This window comes from Calonectris borealis, chromosome 5, assembly GCF_964195595.1.
Source record: "Calonectris borealis chromosome 5, bCalBor7.hap1.2, whole genome shotgun sequence".
NCBI classification, from domain to species: domain Eukaryota; kingdom Metazoa; phylum Chordata; class Aves; order Procellariiformes; family Procellariidae; genus Calonectris; species Calonectris borealis.
In genome coordinates this window covers 35,616,647-35,632,771 of record NC_134316.1, presented here as the reverse complement: position 1 = coordinate 35,632,771, position 16,125 = coordinate 35,616,647, and the positions used below count along the sequence as shown (strand labels likewise).

General features: G+C 41.0%; 1 protein-coding gene across 4 annotated transcripts in view; it reads right to left on the bottom strand.

Annotated features, from left to right (window-relative positions):
* Nucleotides 1-14,558, bottom strand: part of SCG5 (secretogranin V) — a 31,232-nt gene extending 16,674 nt beyond the window's left edge. The window contains exons 1-2 of one of the 4 annotated variants that reach the window (XM_075151787.1): nucleotides 14,513-14,558; nucleotides 13,006-13,238 (exon numbers count right to left, since the gene is read on the bottom strand). In XM_075151787.1, the coding sequence (XP_075007888.1) occupies nucleotides 13,006-13,237 (232 nt within the window). In that variant the 5' untranslated portion in view covers nucleotide 13,238; nucleotides 14,513-14,558. Of the gene's footprint in view, nucleotides 1-13,005; nucleotides 13,239-13,719; nucleotides 13,809-13,927 lie in introns of those variants that run through there. The other 3 variants (XM_075151790.1, XM_075151788.1, XM_075151789.1) reach the window with 3 other exon arrangements.
* Between the last annotated feature and the right edge of the window lie 1,567 nt (nucleotides 14,559-16,125).

The window sequence follows — 16,125 nt, the reverse complement described above, 5'->3', positions numbered from 1 at the left end:
AAAACTTTGTTTCAAGCATGCTCTTTTTCCCTGCCATAAGAGAGCCACCACACACACTGCAGCAATAGCTAATGTAATTATTGAGTACTGAGATGGTTGTGTGACAGCAAAGCAACATTTTTTTAAAACCCTATATAATGAGGGATAACAACACACAGTCAACATATAAATTCCACTAACAATGAATGAGAGGAAAAGCAATTTGAATGATTGGAAAATGTGAGTTAAAAGAGTGAACACAGACACAACTCTTTGGGTAAATAGCACGATCACCATATTATCACCAAATAGTCTTATTTTCAATTTCTATAATTTTTATAGATCTAAAAGATTGGAATAAAGCTTCTGAACATGAAAGCTGTTCCAGAAGAATCATTCAACTACCCCTGTCCCAACTTACAAATAAATACTACCAGCCTCAATCGTCTTTTATACAGCTAGGCATTGTAAGCTAACATAATCCCTTTCAAAAATTGCTAACATAAGGCAGTCTTGACAATTTTTTTATTCATTTCTACATTTAGAAGTGGTAGTTGAGTCAAATTGTCTATATTTTGCAAATAATCAGTTGGAAGTTGGCATTATAGTACCGGAAGCAAGTTAGTCTATAAGCGTATATATTTCAATTTTATTTGCATGATGGACTAAAGTCTAATCAACATGCTAATTTTCCCTCTCAAGTACAAGTTCCTTATTCTGTAATGCAATGTTGAAGGAAAGTTTTACAGATATGTAACAAACATAAAAGTAGCCCTGTAAAAAATTTGCACCTGTGTTATATGATGTTTTCCCTTGTAGCTGACCATGAGACCTGGTACTAAAACCAGAATAGCTATGAATTTCATTATACACTTGCAGTCCATAATCAACACACAGACACATACAACACACTTGAAGGAACTGTATAGATTCACAATAACGCTATGGTGATGAGGTTAAAAAATGTATAACATACATGTAATCTAATGTCATTTAATCTAACGTCTAACGTGTAGCATAAAATATTTCTTTTGTACTGAGCTCCTTCACATGAAGATTGATTGTACGTATGTACTTAAAAGCATCAGGTTATGATTCTGCTGTAAACTACAGAACCACATAATCAATACGTGTTTGAACATCCTGTATACAATGTGGTTCACTATGGGACAATCCATCAGATAGAAGCATATCTACACTTGTATGTGGTGCAGACCTCTTGGCACCAAAGCTCCATCCATAAAGAAAACAGAGGTACTTAGCAGGCTCCAGTGTGCTATATATACATGTAAGTTTAAACCGACTGCCAAGAATTCCCTCGACTGAGTACAAAACAATCTTTTTATATTAATATAAAGGATTGTTTCCTTTAGGTATAAACGTCCAGGATTGTTTAAGGGTTTTCCCTTTCTTTCCAAAAGAGCTGGAGACAATAGCACCTGCTCTGGTGCCATAATTTAGCACACTTGAGTGATTCAATAGCATTGGTAAAGCTCATTCCTTATAAACTCTGATAAATAGTGCACTCAGTAAAGACTGCAATAATAAAAATGAAATGCTATGAATATACCAACTAGGGGTATTATGTACAGTAATTCACAAGCTGCATTAGTTTTTGTATTGTAATGTTACTGATTTGAAGAAACATATTAGGATTAAATACACTGCAGCTAACAAGTCAAAATATTGTGATACAAACACATACAGTCAGCTAGAAAAATAGCACAAGATGGGTCTCTTGAACCTTGAGGCAGAGGCTGAAAGAAAAAGACAAGACTACTAAATATTGAGGATCTTTTTGTAATTTCGTATCCAAAGGAAGCATGAGAGACACCATTGTTAAGTTATTTGAAACTGGACTAGCAAAAGTCCAGAAGAATAGTGCAGAGAAGACCCTTGTACTGAGAAAGGGTGGGCTAGATAAATCTATGTTTTTCCCATCTCTCCCTACTTCTTGTATGAACTGGCTTTTGTGTGCCACATACTAGCAAAAAAAAACCCTCCAAACCAATCAGCTCCCTTTCACGTGCAGGATTTCTGTGTGAGCATGTAGTTATTTTACATCCCTAAAGGATAAACTAGAAGTTTAGGTCTTTTAGACTGAGGTCAGTATTGTCATAAGTAAGCTCTGGATTTCATTTAAAATATATGCATATATGCAACCATCTTCTGGCACTGGTCTTGAACTGTTGCAGGGTGGAAAGCAAAAATGGAACAATGCCTCTCCCCTTTCCTATAATTCTGGAAAAGTCTTTAATCATCTCACCAACTGCTGGTATCATCTCAATTAGAGATACTTGGAATGACAAAAAATTTAAAGTGAACACATTTTAGCTCATTTCTTTGTAGGAGCAATACTGTCTCTATGGGTGGGAGGACAACACAACCACTCCCTTCTTGGAGGGGAAAAAAAGGAAAAGAAAACACAAAGAGCAACTAGTTTCCTGCCAATATTGAATATTCCCCTGATCAAACACATCCAACGGAAATGCTGTTAGTCCACTGCAGTTCTACTTGCTGCTACCCATCTACTGGCAGCGTAAAGCGCAACTGAAACAAATCTGCTCTCAGCAGCAATGCTCCACATCAAACACGAACGGGCACCGCTGCCGCCCAGAGAGTCATTTTAAGAAAGTCAGTGAGAATGGATTTTCGAAAGTGTAAAATGATTGCAGAGCATTTAAAGACAAATAATGGGACAAATTTGCCTTTCAGTCTGATTGGAACAGTTTCCCACGTCACAGAGTAGATAGGGTTACCCCACTTCCAAATTCAGGAAAGAGGTGGTTTGGCCAATCTCAGCAAGGAGATACAAAATAGAATGGATCATGATTTTACATTTTACTCATGTTGTGAGTAAATAAGTCCCAGATCCCAAATTAAAGCCCTTTACTTAGAGAGTCATGCTAGATGCCCTCGTTTTCATATTTTTGCTCTTAAACATCACGAAGCAGATTCTTAGCGTGTCCAAGCCCTTCCCAGATGCACAGAGGATTGCACTTCCCCCGAGTAAGGATTGCACCTCTTATGATCTTGAGCTGTACAAACTCCAAGCAAATATGAGCTGCAAGGGAAGCCTGGTACACCTTATCCCCTTTGTGTAAGATTCCTGAGAGAGTAAATAGATATTAATCAGAGATGCAATACCATCTTTGCTACTTTGCAAAATCTTTTGTTATTCTAGACTGTTAGTTCTTATCACTGGGAAAAATCTTCAAAATTATTCCCAGTGTGTCCTCTCTGATACAGAGATAGCTCTTTTTCCTTTCGCTGTGACAGCTTTCCATACTATCCTGCACGTCTGTCCCCAGTCATCTTGCCATATCTACCTTTGCTGTGTCGTTGTCACATTCAAAAGTGACATCTCATCCCTAATCAAAGGCAAATTTGGCAGAATGCTTTCTGGTGCTCTTGTATTTTAAAATGGGACACAATCCACTAACGTCCTTTTTCCTTTCTTTATTATCTGCAAGACTCCCCACCACGTAATCTGATTAACTCAAACTGTCAAAAAAATCCTGAATGCAAAAAATGCATTTTCATTTTCCTTACCCTTTCTAACATCACTAAAAGCTTTACAGTCCCAATGCCATTTCCCCCATGCGTCTTCAGCTAGCTTCATCCTAAAGAGTCCTATCCTGGTTGCTGAGATTGATTAAGATCAGGAAATGAGAGGCACAGAAAAAATTATAAATTATCACATTTTCTCTATTCCACAGAAGCTGCTGAATAAGGGAATAGGGAAGGAGAAAGAGCATGGGAGAACCAAGAACAGAAAAATGCAAACCTAGCCAACTTCCTTAACCATTCAAGAGCATGCCTCAGGAAACCCAAGAAAACTACAGCTATACATACTCAAGCATCCCAGAGTCATCTTGTCTTCTCCTTAATGACACAAAGTTTCACAAAACTATAAAGATTAATTTTCTTTTTCTCTGCAGAGGAACAAATTCCTTTCAATGTGTTTTCTAAAGCCTTAAGCACACACATCACAGAATTACTGACCTTGCTTTCAGTGAATAATTCCATTTTATCCCATATTTTAATTACAAACAGTGCAAATATTTAAGATATGAAATGCTTTTATTGTGAAATGGTTAGGGCCAAAGTAACGCCCATGCCTCTCTCACAATAAATTCATAACAGTAGCTTATATTCCATTATTATTCATTATTCAAATTGCACACACAATAAAAAAAATCCAGCAGCTCACTTGCTGACAGAGCGCAAAAGCAATCTCCTATGCCTCCCTTGGTTGAACAGTCCTCTAATGGACTATATTAATTTGCCCTTCAGTCTGAGCAGAAAGCTTTCGCACTTCACCGTGGGGACAAGCTCACCCTTTTTACAAACACGGTGCAACCCGCAGTGTGCAGCAAGAGGCCCCTCTGCCACGCTGGCTCCCAGCTACCACGCATCAGCGGAGCCAAGGGAAAGCACGTCCAGCAAACCACGCGCACCTGTAGCTGCCTTAACGTCACTTTGCTAACGACCACGTGTGCACGCATGGCTCTGTGAAACAGGGCAACGAAAGGAAGCCGGTGACCTACTTTATCCCACGAGGGATGGGACACGATTTCAATCCTATAAACGTAAATATGCCAATGAAAGACTGGAGCACTTTATTCACTGGCATTGACACCAGCTGCGTGAGAAGCCCAGATGCTCCATCAATGTCAACACACTCATAGACAAATCCTCCTTTCGCTCCTGTAATGTGAAGCACGGAGGCACCAGAATTGTCCAGAACGGAACCGTGTTTTCTGTCTACTGCTCCACTGAACTTCACAAAGTTTTCCTGTTCATTTCCCCATTCATACTCATTCAATTCCATTTTCCATGCCGATGGCTCAAAGTCCCAGCTGCTTCTTCAACAGAAGTGTTTAAAACTTCACATGCCCATCTGATAGATGCCACCAGGGTAGATTTTCTAACTCCCCCAAACGACCTCATGGTGAACAATACCAGTGTGGGGCTACAAGGCTCCCAAGTCTCTGCTTTGGTGAGCCAATACAACCTCACAACTCCAAAAGCAGAGGCCTTGCTATTCAAAACTTCTGCCAACATGGCCCCAGTCAAGATGAGGTTTCTTTTGCACTTGAATAAAAGTGTCGGCAGACGATGAAGATGCAAGAGAGCGGCGAGATGAAGAGCCCTGCCAGGTAAGACCAGGCCCAACGCTGCTCTTCGGTGCTGCAAGAGGGACTCAGGCCAGCTTCTTCCTCCCTCCTGTTCAGCGGCTGGGAACATTCCTCTTCTCATTCATCCCTGCAGCAGCTGTGAGGACACTGCTGAAAGCACGCGGGACGGGCAGCGCAGAGAGAATAGCTCTGGAAACCTCCGGAGCGTGCCAAAGATCTTATCTCCTGCACATGACACCACAACCAAGAAAAGCAAGAATCTCTTCTTTGTCTAGACTTCTAAAATATCTTTCCATAGGACCAAATAAATTAAAAAAGCTTTTCTTACTGCAAGTTAATTTAAAATTCAGATGGGAGCAGGGGAAATGCACATGATTTTGAGAACAATTGCAAAAAGGTATAAATCCTAACTAATGTGCCCAAGGATTTAGTTTATGCATGTGAAAGACAAGGAGTGAAAAAATCTTTGAAAACAAGAGCTCATCATAATTTGGCCGATCTTCACGGGCAGAATTTTAAATTCTTATGGACCATATTCCATTGCTAGATAAAATTTTACAGTTTCATTAAATTTCTATATACCATCTGCCAACACTAGAAAACAGAACTACAATAAAGTATCAGACAATACAGAAGCTATCACATTCCCTCTCCTCCTCAAGTTTCTTACCTCTCTTCTTGGATTATTTCCCTCTAGTAACATATACAAAAAAATAATTGTGGCTACAAATCCCATTCTAATCGATTAATTACCTTTAGGTACATGAGAATCTACTTAATTCTAAATCCTTACAGACCTGCCACCTTTCTCCCCTGAAAGAGTCCCATCTCAAACTGCTTTCTCCTTTGGTAGCATCTTTTAAAGATGACTCTATGAATAGCAGAAGTAGTCTATACCAGCTAGCAGTGGTTAGCAGGAGCTTTTAAGAGCTGGAGTCACTTTACCTTCTTGATTCCTCAGGAGAGGGATGCGACGCCCGCACTCCCTCCTGCAGCCAGGAGAAGAGGACTGCTATACGCACGTTGTTTCAAGAAAAGGTTCAAAGCCTCGAATCTAAATAGGTCCCTTAGTCAGACCCACATGCAAACAACAAAGATCTAGAGAGAAACAGTGATTAATACACTTTTCTTCTTGCGCTCCCCATTGACTGACTTCTCTGACGAGCACACTAGTTTTGAGAATTTTCCCCGCCTCTCCCCAGACACACGGAGGAGACCAGAGCCGTGCCTGCGCACCTCCCACAGCACGGGGTATCGAGGAAGGGCAGTTCCCAAAATCCAGAAGTGGCAGAGCCCACAGTGGTAGCACTCACAGCCTTCGCTGCCCTTGCTCCTCAAGAGGGAAAGGTGTCAAACACATTGAGGTAACGCGATACCAGCTCCACACCACAAAACAAACACCAACTTCACTTTCTTATTATTTGCCGCTTGACATGGCTTATAAATTCATGTGGAAGCAAGGATATTGAGTAAAATTTTCAAACACTTGTCTTCAATAAAGAACAAATAAAGACACACCACCTCATTATTTTCCTGTTTGTGGAGTTACAGGTATAATCGTTTTACAAGCAATTTCTTCACAAAGCTGTGCCATATCACTTACTCAGATAAAGAAAATCCACTGTAAACCACTGCTGTCATTTGGCAGCATCATTAGCTTTTAAATTCAGGAATTAGCATTCTAAAGCGCCTTTCTTACGACATGCACCACTGCCTGATACTCGAATTCTGGTTACATTTGACACTACAATTTGGGGAATAAAATACAAAGAAAATGATAGGTATTTTTAGTCAGATCTATACAAATCCAGATGTCTACCATACTAATGTATAAAAAAGTATAGCTTTACCACTTTCATTTTATGTTACAAATTTCAGATGTCCATATTAAATTTTGAAATCATATTTCCTGGGCTATTTCAGTAATTTGCAAAAAAAACCCTGAAAGCAGAGTCTAGTAGAGTGATGTTGGGGTTTGATTTTGTTTGTTAAATGTCAGGCCCATAACGCAGCATTTGATTAAAGTCATGTGTGCTTCAGCAAAAGCAGTCCCAATGTGAATGTAACTTTATGTCTTAACTGCAGCAGGACTTTCTCTATAGAGCAGATACAATAATCCAAATCCCAAATGATTGTGTGGTCTCTTTACTCTAAATTGACACTACAAAGCGGCCCCAAAGCAGCAGAATTGGCTGGGGGAGGCCTGCCCCAGCCCAGCGGCACGCTGCCAGCCCAGGGACCCCTACACTGCTGCCCCCGGACGCTGGCATAGGGGATGTAAACTAGGGCAAAGAGGACGTAGCCATCACACTGCCATGTGTGCTGACCCCCAGATATCATACTCCCATGCATCAATGGTTATTACTTCTAGTCACCTAAGGAAGTCCAAATATATTCGAGTATAAGCGTAGCACACACTAGCCCAAAAGCAAATGAGTGCAAAGGTCATTTCTGCACTGGTTTCACTGAGTGGATTCATAAGCAAAAGTTTTGGCAACTTTCTAATAAGAAGATTTTACTGTCCTTGTAGGAAACAAGTAGCAGTCTTGCAGGTATGTTACAGGCCAGACAGCAAGGTAATCCAGCACTGTCTGTCTTAGTTTTCTTATTAGGAAAATGTAAACAAAACAGACATTATTAACATGCGTGAGTAATCTGCATAATTTTACAGACAGTATAGATTTCATGCAAAGTGCTATTTGTACAGAGTCTGTGCTGACAAGTCATTAACTACCAGTTGTTAGCAGAAATATTAGCATAATGTTCGAGACTCTTTTGAGTTTTATATCTCAATTAGGCAAACAGTAACTACCTTTTTCTAAAACAATAAACAGGTATTTATTTCCTTTCCAAATAATCGAATAAACCCCAACCTTTTCTCAGTAGCTATAAGCAGTCTCTGCAGGAGAGTCAAAAGCCTCCCAAAGAGGCGTCGTATTTTCTTATTCCTACAAACGATCAGGATTTAAGAGACACCATTTAACGTTGTCACTGAGGTTGACAGCATTACGCCTCTTTTGCAGATTGAAAACTTCAGACTCCCTGGGCTGTCATGCCAGCACCTTTATCAACCATCATCTCGTTTGAAGTGTTTTTAAGAAATAAAAACAAAAAAAACCAAATCAAACACAAACAAACAAAGCCTCTTGGGTGGTTTCTATTGTATTGAATCGTACAGGAGGCAATGAAAACGTAAGAAGATGATATTTGCAAAATGAAAATAGGAGTTCACATTTCCCATTAGCAAGTTAAGTGCTATAAACTGCCCGAGCTGAGCTGCTGGTGCCCCCGTGTGTTTAAGTGAGATTTTACTGTTCTCTTAGGCGTGGTATAATAGTCCTGAAATTTGCATTATACATGTATTCCCTTCCCCTCCCCCCAAAAAAAACCTTAAGTATTGGCACAAACTTATAAGCGTGCAAGGAAAGAAAAAAAACGTGGTCTCTTACTTCATAAACTCCCTGCCAGCCAGAAAAAATAACTTCTATGTTTTGAAATGTTGAAGGCATGTCTTTATTTTATTCTTTTGTCCTCTATTAATAGATACAGCCCCCTCTTGTCTATAGAAAACTTGAATATAGCCCAGTGGTGCTTGTATAGTATTTTAGTGATAAACCTAAATAGTAACTACAGAAACCCAGCTACTCATTAAAAATCCCTATTTTGCTTTTCTATGTTTTTCCCTCTTTTTATAGATACTGCTAAGTGACTCCGATATAGCTTTCTGAAAAGATAAATTAACAAGGAGAGGAATATTATCAGAGAAATTAAAGTAGTTAATATGGGTTTATTACTGTTAGGCATCGGGGGTGTGCAGAAAGAAAACCTGTTCAGTGGTCAGCAAAAGCCCGCTGCCCGCAAGGTACCACCCCGGCTGTTAGCAGCACCCCCGCCCGGCGCCCCCCCCCGCAGGGCCTGGCTCCTCCCGCCGCGCTGGCTGCCAGGCTCCATCTGCCGGCTGGGCACGCCAGGACAGGGAATCGGCCCGCAAATTCCGCTTTCTGTCACGTATTTATGCCGTGAACGGCTTCCCCTCGGCTAACAGAAGCCATCCTGCCCCGCGGGTCCCGCTGCCGCCCGGAGGGACGAGCCGCCGCGCCCACGGTCCCCTGGAGCTCCGAGCTCTCCTCGGCTTACGCACAGCTTGAACTTCACAGTAATTTCTTGGTAGATTAAACTCCTTAGCGGGCATTTTCTAGACTCTACTCCTATTTTAGCAGCTTGACCCGAGGTAACAGGTAACTTCACAAATGCAAAGGGAAGGAGAAGGAAAAAAAACCCCATGTATTTATAGATTTCAGCATAAGAAATCTATAAATTTTTAGAGTAACTTCTTTCAACTAACACGCTGTACTTTTTTTTCTATCCATCAACAAGAAAACTATCTGGTCACTTAGGGAAGAGAACACACACTGCTAAATGTATTTTCCGAACAATGTCCATCTTTTAGTTGTCTTTGGTACAGAGCAAGTTTGTGACTTCACTTACACCAGCCACGGCAGCCCTAAGCCTTTTTTTTTTTTTTGGGGGGGGGGGGCGGGGGGGCCCCATTTATAATGGGGAAAGCCCATTTATAGTTGCTTGCAACACATCCACCCTATGGTATTTAGCATTTTAAAGTCAAAATCTGATTATTAACACTGGAAAAAATGTAGATAGCTGAGATGGAAAATGGGCATAATTAGGAAGTCTGCTTATGAACTAACTAATAGTATTTTTGTTACATATAAAATTATTAAGACCTTATTCAGCTGGAAAAGGTTGTTATAATAATCACTCAAATTTGCAAACATTTCATTATAATCAGGCTGCTAGTATAAACTTGTCTATATTATGGCAGCCTAAATTTGTTTCCAAATTCCAAAGCCACAGAAATTAATTTTTCCTGACAGCACCTTGTTTGCAAGTGTACACATACAACGAGTGAAATCTTGGCCTTTTGAAAATCAGTGGTACTTCTGGAATCCTGGCTCCGCATCCACAGCTATCAACGCTCTTGCAGGTCTACACTGCAAATTCTGACAAAAATATTTTGTTAACTAAAACCATTTTCTGTAGGAACATACTAAATTTATTCAGCTCTGATTGATAAAGTTTTTTTATGCTGAGATGCAATATCTGGTCAAAATGAGAAACAGACGCACTCCAGAACAATCAGTGGGTTGACAAGGAGGACGCTGGCATGGGATGAACCAGGTTTTAAACTGTCTACATTGGTCACTGCAACCTACGGTCTGAAAAATGGCTGGAAGTCAACCCTCCTCGCAGCTCAGAATTTCTCATAAATAACAAGAGTTTCATATCCAATTCTACTCTCCACTACTTTCAGGCAAAAATTCCCAGTAAAGACAGCGCCTCAGGAGAGTAGTTAGTGAATTACCACTTTGCCATCATGGTATTTAGGATGAAAACCCTATTTTGCTGTGACATATTCCTATTAGTGTTAAACCTCTTTCTTCCCTTCCCCCTTAGTTTTCCCTTCTGTTATCTTGTAGATTTTTTTTAAGTCCTTGCACACAGAATTATTAGCCAGTGATAACAGTGATGTATGGGAATCTCTTACAGAACTAGACTGTTTTGAATAAATGTCTTACCATGCCATTTTAGCAGTTCTGTTTCCAAAATAGACACCTAAGAGGAAGTCAAACCCATTGTGCAGGTTTTTCCCCAAATTATGCAAAAATAAATATGCAAAGAGGATGAAACAGAGCATTGTTAACTAATTGGTAATTGGTATATTAAATTCTGAAGTCTTTCACAATGTAATAACTAAAATCACTCATACAGAACGAAATGCAGCTTTTGTTGGATTAGCTATCCTGTAATTCATGGTCTACATTTAAAGATAAACTTATGGCAAAAATTTACTGAATTATATGTGCTTTTAAAAAAAGCAGTATGAGAAAATATTGTGTAGAAGGACATAGACCATGTTAATCTTGTAACTGGAACCAACTTTCTTCTTTTCAAAACACTTTCTTAAGTTGACGTTTCTAATCAGATACTTTAAGAGATATCTATATTGCTATCTGTAGATAGATAGATACCACCACAAGAAACCAAAGAAAGAGCAAGTAATTACTATCTGAAAACCTTACCGCAAACACTCTATGAAAAGCAATGTTTGACATGAAGGTCTGATTCGCATGTCTATTTCTACGCTGATTGATAGCATTCATCTCACAAGGCTTTTTTGCTTTTGCAGAAATTTCTCAACAAGCTGTTAAATATCCATGGTAGACTTGAAAAAAGAGAGTCATCCTCATCTGATCAAGAGGGGAATGTTAAATATAATAAATAAACTGGATTTATCATCTTCCAGTTTTACTCTGTTACATAGACAGAAGGTATTTTTATTTTAAAAAAGGAAAAAAGAAAAGAAAGAGGGGGAAAAAAAGAAAAAAAGGTTTGTTCAACCTGCTTTTTGTGGAAGACTGTATGAATGACTGGAAAACTACTATTATTTGAGTCTCACAAGTACCAGAAACGTTTCAATACTTAAAAGAAGAGATTCTTAATCTGGTTTTTGCTAACACTGTAATTAGAAAGTAATGGCAAACAGCTGAGATGAAATATTTGTCAGAGATCCAGATTTACTTATCTTTTCTAAGGTTTAAAAAAAAAAAGTCTGGGGAAAAGAGGGAGAGTAAAATTAGTCACTTCTACCAGTCTGTCCCAATTTCTCTACATACAAGTATTCATAAAGGAGGAGGAAAGGGCACAGACCAAATTTTACTCCTTAAGCCTAATCTCTGTCATTTAAGTTTGCAGAAAAGAATATGTCCATCAGAGTTTCTTTAGAAAAGATATAAACTTAGGTCTGCAATTTTCTGGTAGAAGTGCCTAGCTTTAACCTTCTCCTCAGCCTGCATTAAGGCAGTTGTATCTATTCGGCTGGGACAGTCTGTGGATTGGAATGGGGACAAAATAAAGAGCACAGACTTATGGACTGTGAAGACTTGCTACACTGTGTCAAATTGGTTTAATTCTGAGAGAAGGGTTGAGAGTTTCTGCTCTGTTTTGATGTTCGCCTGTAAACTATAGTATTTGGAGTTGCATACCTTCAACCTTTTGCTGTAATCCCAAAATAAAAGATAGTTTATTACAATTCAAATAGCAATACACTGCAACATTATCCTACCACCCTAACATTTGAGCCAGATACTTCAGATGGTTTGCGTAGTTATAAAAGACTGATTCCAAGGAAAATTTACTCACACAGAGTGAGACCAGAAGTACTGGCCAAAAAAATGAACCTGAGCCCAGAGCATTCATCACAGCGTTGAGGTGCTACGTATGGATGCAGAGAGGAGCATCTGTGTCCTTCCCATCCTGCCGCCGGAGCCCTGGCTTCCTCCTGCCAGCAGCCCCGCGCGCTCCAGCACGGATCCTATCCCGCGGGGGCTGCACAGGGTTCCGCAGCACGTAAGAACCCCCCGTTTAAGGTTGCTCCCTTTATCTCGCATGACACTGCAAACATTTGATCTCTTCTGGTCTGCAAATGTTTCTAAAAATCCATGAAATTTGGGCTCTGTAGCTCACATTTGTTTCACATGAAATAAATATGTGATATATTTATACACGCTATTGGGGAAGAATTTAGTAAACTCATTGTTTTGAGGTACTAGAGATCAGACACTTCTAAGATAACATGACTTTTTCTACAAAGCCTGTACATTAAAAAACGCCACTACTTATTCTGCAAAAATCATTACATTAAGGAAGGTAAAAGATGGATGATGATTTTAAAACAAAGATCAGGCAACAAGGTGGTGAAGAAGTCCATGATTTTAAGCTCAGGATATTCTGCATCTATACACAAAACAATAATTATTACCACAGGATACTAATAAATTCATCACAACTCAAAGTAGAAATTAGCTACCTTCGATACTCTGTGGACCAACTAGATTCATAGCCTGGTGCGCTGGATATTCTACCCGGGGTCGGGCAATGCCCAGTTGCTCCATAACCCCATGGAGGAGCCTCTGAATATCGGCTTCAGAAACCCTGTCAGGGGTCCTAGGGCTGTGGCTAAAAGCTGAAGCCAATCCAAATGCCAGCAGAAATATCATGTTACAAAGCAAGGTAGTTGTCATTCTGGTAGCCATTTTCATCCTGTGAAAAAGAAAAGAATTTGATTATAAATGATAGTGGAAAAAGTCCAGTACGCATGCTGGAAATAACTTATGATCTTACTACTGCACATCACAGTTTACTACGACAGCTTCTAGGGGCAGCTGAAAATCTAGCCAGCTGAAAACTGGGGGGCTGAGGGGGGAGCAGGGGAAATAGGGTGGATAGATTCTTCTCTTCTAAAAAAAATATTAAGTAGCAAACTGCAGAAATCAATTTTCTGATTTGCATTTGCCCATAATATCCGTTAACAGTCACTGCAAACAAAATGGATCCACTGTTTCATTTAATGAGAATATGTTTCCCCTCCCCCCCATGTTTATTATGCTATTTTATAAAGCTCTGCGCTAAAAGCAAAGAACTCTTCAGCCAGGAACTGTGTTTTCCAAGCTCTGTTCTTGCACTGCCTGAAAAATGAATCACTAAAAACTGCTGAACAACCTGGATTATATTTTCTTTGTACCTTAAGACAAGAGGCTTCCTACTTCATATGCATCATCTTCCCCACCTGAAGCAAATAGGTTTCATTTGTTTCCTTGAATCCCTTTCACTAAATGGCTGCACAGTGCAGTTTAATTGGGGGGGGGGAACCACAAACCCAAATAAACAAACAAACAAAAAACCCAAACCAACCAAACAAAAAAGCCCCCCCAAAACCAAGCACCACTTACTGTCCTCTTTGAGACGCTGAATTTTAATCAGAACGCTTGTTTCTTAAAGCTCCTTTTCCTCTCACATCAGAGAACAATTAAAATACATCACTTCCAATTCCCTGAATAAACAAAAACCCTCAAGTCCCTCTTGTCTTCCTTCAAACACACCCAGCTGCCTGATTTCTCCACGCCAGGCGTTTAAAGATGTTCCACTGCTCCCACCGCCCCACGCAAGACACCTGAAAACGTCGTTGAGGCAAAAATGGCTGAAAAAAAACAATGCTGGAAATATTCCCCGCCACGCCTGTGCGCGGCTCCACCGCGCCGCACCGCACCGCGCCGCCCATCTCCGCTTCATCAGCCCCTGCAGGGGAGAGCTGCGCGCCAGGCGAGCCACCTTTTTTCTGTCTGGAGGAAAAAAAGCCTGCTTTCTACAAAACGTTCTCCGCTGACCTGCAGACGAGCAGGGCTGCCGCTCCGCTGCCTGCACCACCCCGCGCTCTGTGCTGCGCCCTCGGAAAGCTGGACCGCAACCCCCCTCCCTTCTCCGGCACCCGGGGCAGCTCCGCAGCGCACGGAGGCCCCCGGGAGCGCCGCACTCACCTCCCGGCGCGGCTCCGCGAGTGCGGCGGCTCCGCGGCCGCGCATCCTCCGTGCGCAGCTACGGCCCTCGCCCCCCTTCCCCCGTAGCCGGGCCCCGCCAGCTTCTCGTAGGTACCTGCCGCGGCCGGGCGCTTGCTGCCTGGATTTGTCCAGTTAAGAAGATGACACAAACCTGGGGGGAATATTCAAGATCTCCCTTTTCAGCTAAACACAATAGCCTAAAAATAAACTGAAGGTTGTTGATGGATTAACGGTTACAGAAATAAGGTATTACGTATTCCTAGGATTGTGTCTTGTCTTCCCGCTGCGATTTTTCTCCCCGGAATAACACGATTGACAGTTTACTTATGGAATGACAGTATTATCTAACTGCAGGTTTACGATGTAACAACATGGCAACCATCCCTAAGCGCTTGCAGGTAAAGGTCTCCAGGTTAAGCAAATGTATGTACATCATCCATAGCAGAGGGTAACAAAAGACAACTATAAAAGGATCTTGCTAAATGAAGTCTGTCTTTTAATAGCACTTGGCAAAACAGTAATTTCTAAAGGCTATTTTATGTAGTACATCTTCACTGCTACTGGCATGAACGTGACATTACAGAAAAGCTCTGAGATTATACCCCATAAACCACAACAGATCCATGAACTACACATTCAGATGTAGATTACTCTCTCTGTTTTTGCTGGTCTCTAGTACATGATCTCTGTAACTTGCAGGATTAAGCAGTAGGGACCTCCACCGGGCATCTAGTGTTTCTAATCTTTCTCCAAAACATTATCAACTTTATGTAAACAGATGTGTGCCTAAACTGTTCTGTAAAACCTCTAAAACCAGAGCCTACACCTTACTTTGACGATCTTCCCTGGTGTTTAAGGGTTTGTTTGTCAGGCCCCTACCAAAATCTCCCTTTCTGACATTTAAGTCTACTGGTTCAAGATCAGCTTGCATTGATGATCAAAAACAGTTTAGTACTCCATCCATGACACATCGTCAAAGCTACATCAGCATTCAAAATATTTGGTACATACTAGCAGAAAAAATCTCAAGTCTTGCTTTTTCAAACACGAATTGATGTGACAGCTCACTATTACGGAAGAAGTCAGATCTCATTTTCTTCCTCGTGACATTGTCTTTACCTCCTCCTACGTCCTTGCATCAGCTATGACCGCTGGCAGTTGCTTTGCTGAGCCTTATTTACCTCAGTGAAATGACACAAAACGTGGTGCCCTGGTGCCCATATTCAGCCTACTGAGGGATCTGCCAGCACCAGCTAAAGGCAGAGGGTAGGAGGATGTAGCTGAGGGCAGGGAGAAGCAGCTTCCTCTTTGGATGGTGGCGAACTGTTACATTGGCTCCCTTATTTCATGACACTGAACACCAAGCAATCCTGTTAGGAACTTCTTATGGCTGTTTCCCTAGCGTTAGAACTTAACAATAACACAGCAACAGAGTGAGGCAGCTCAGCTGGGCTGCGGGGGGCAGGAGGTTTCCACCAGATCACTGAGCTGAACCAATTCAGCTAGTAAGTTGGTGGATATGTGGAGGAGGAGGCAGGGAAGAGAAAGCAAGCAGAACTATTCCTTCCATTAACATATCATTCAAGAAGTTC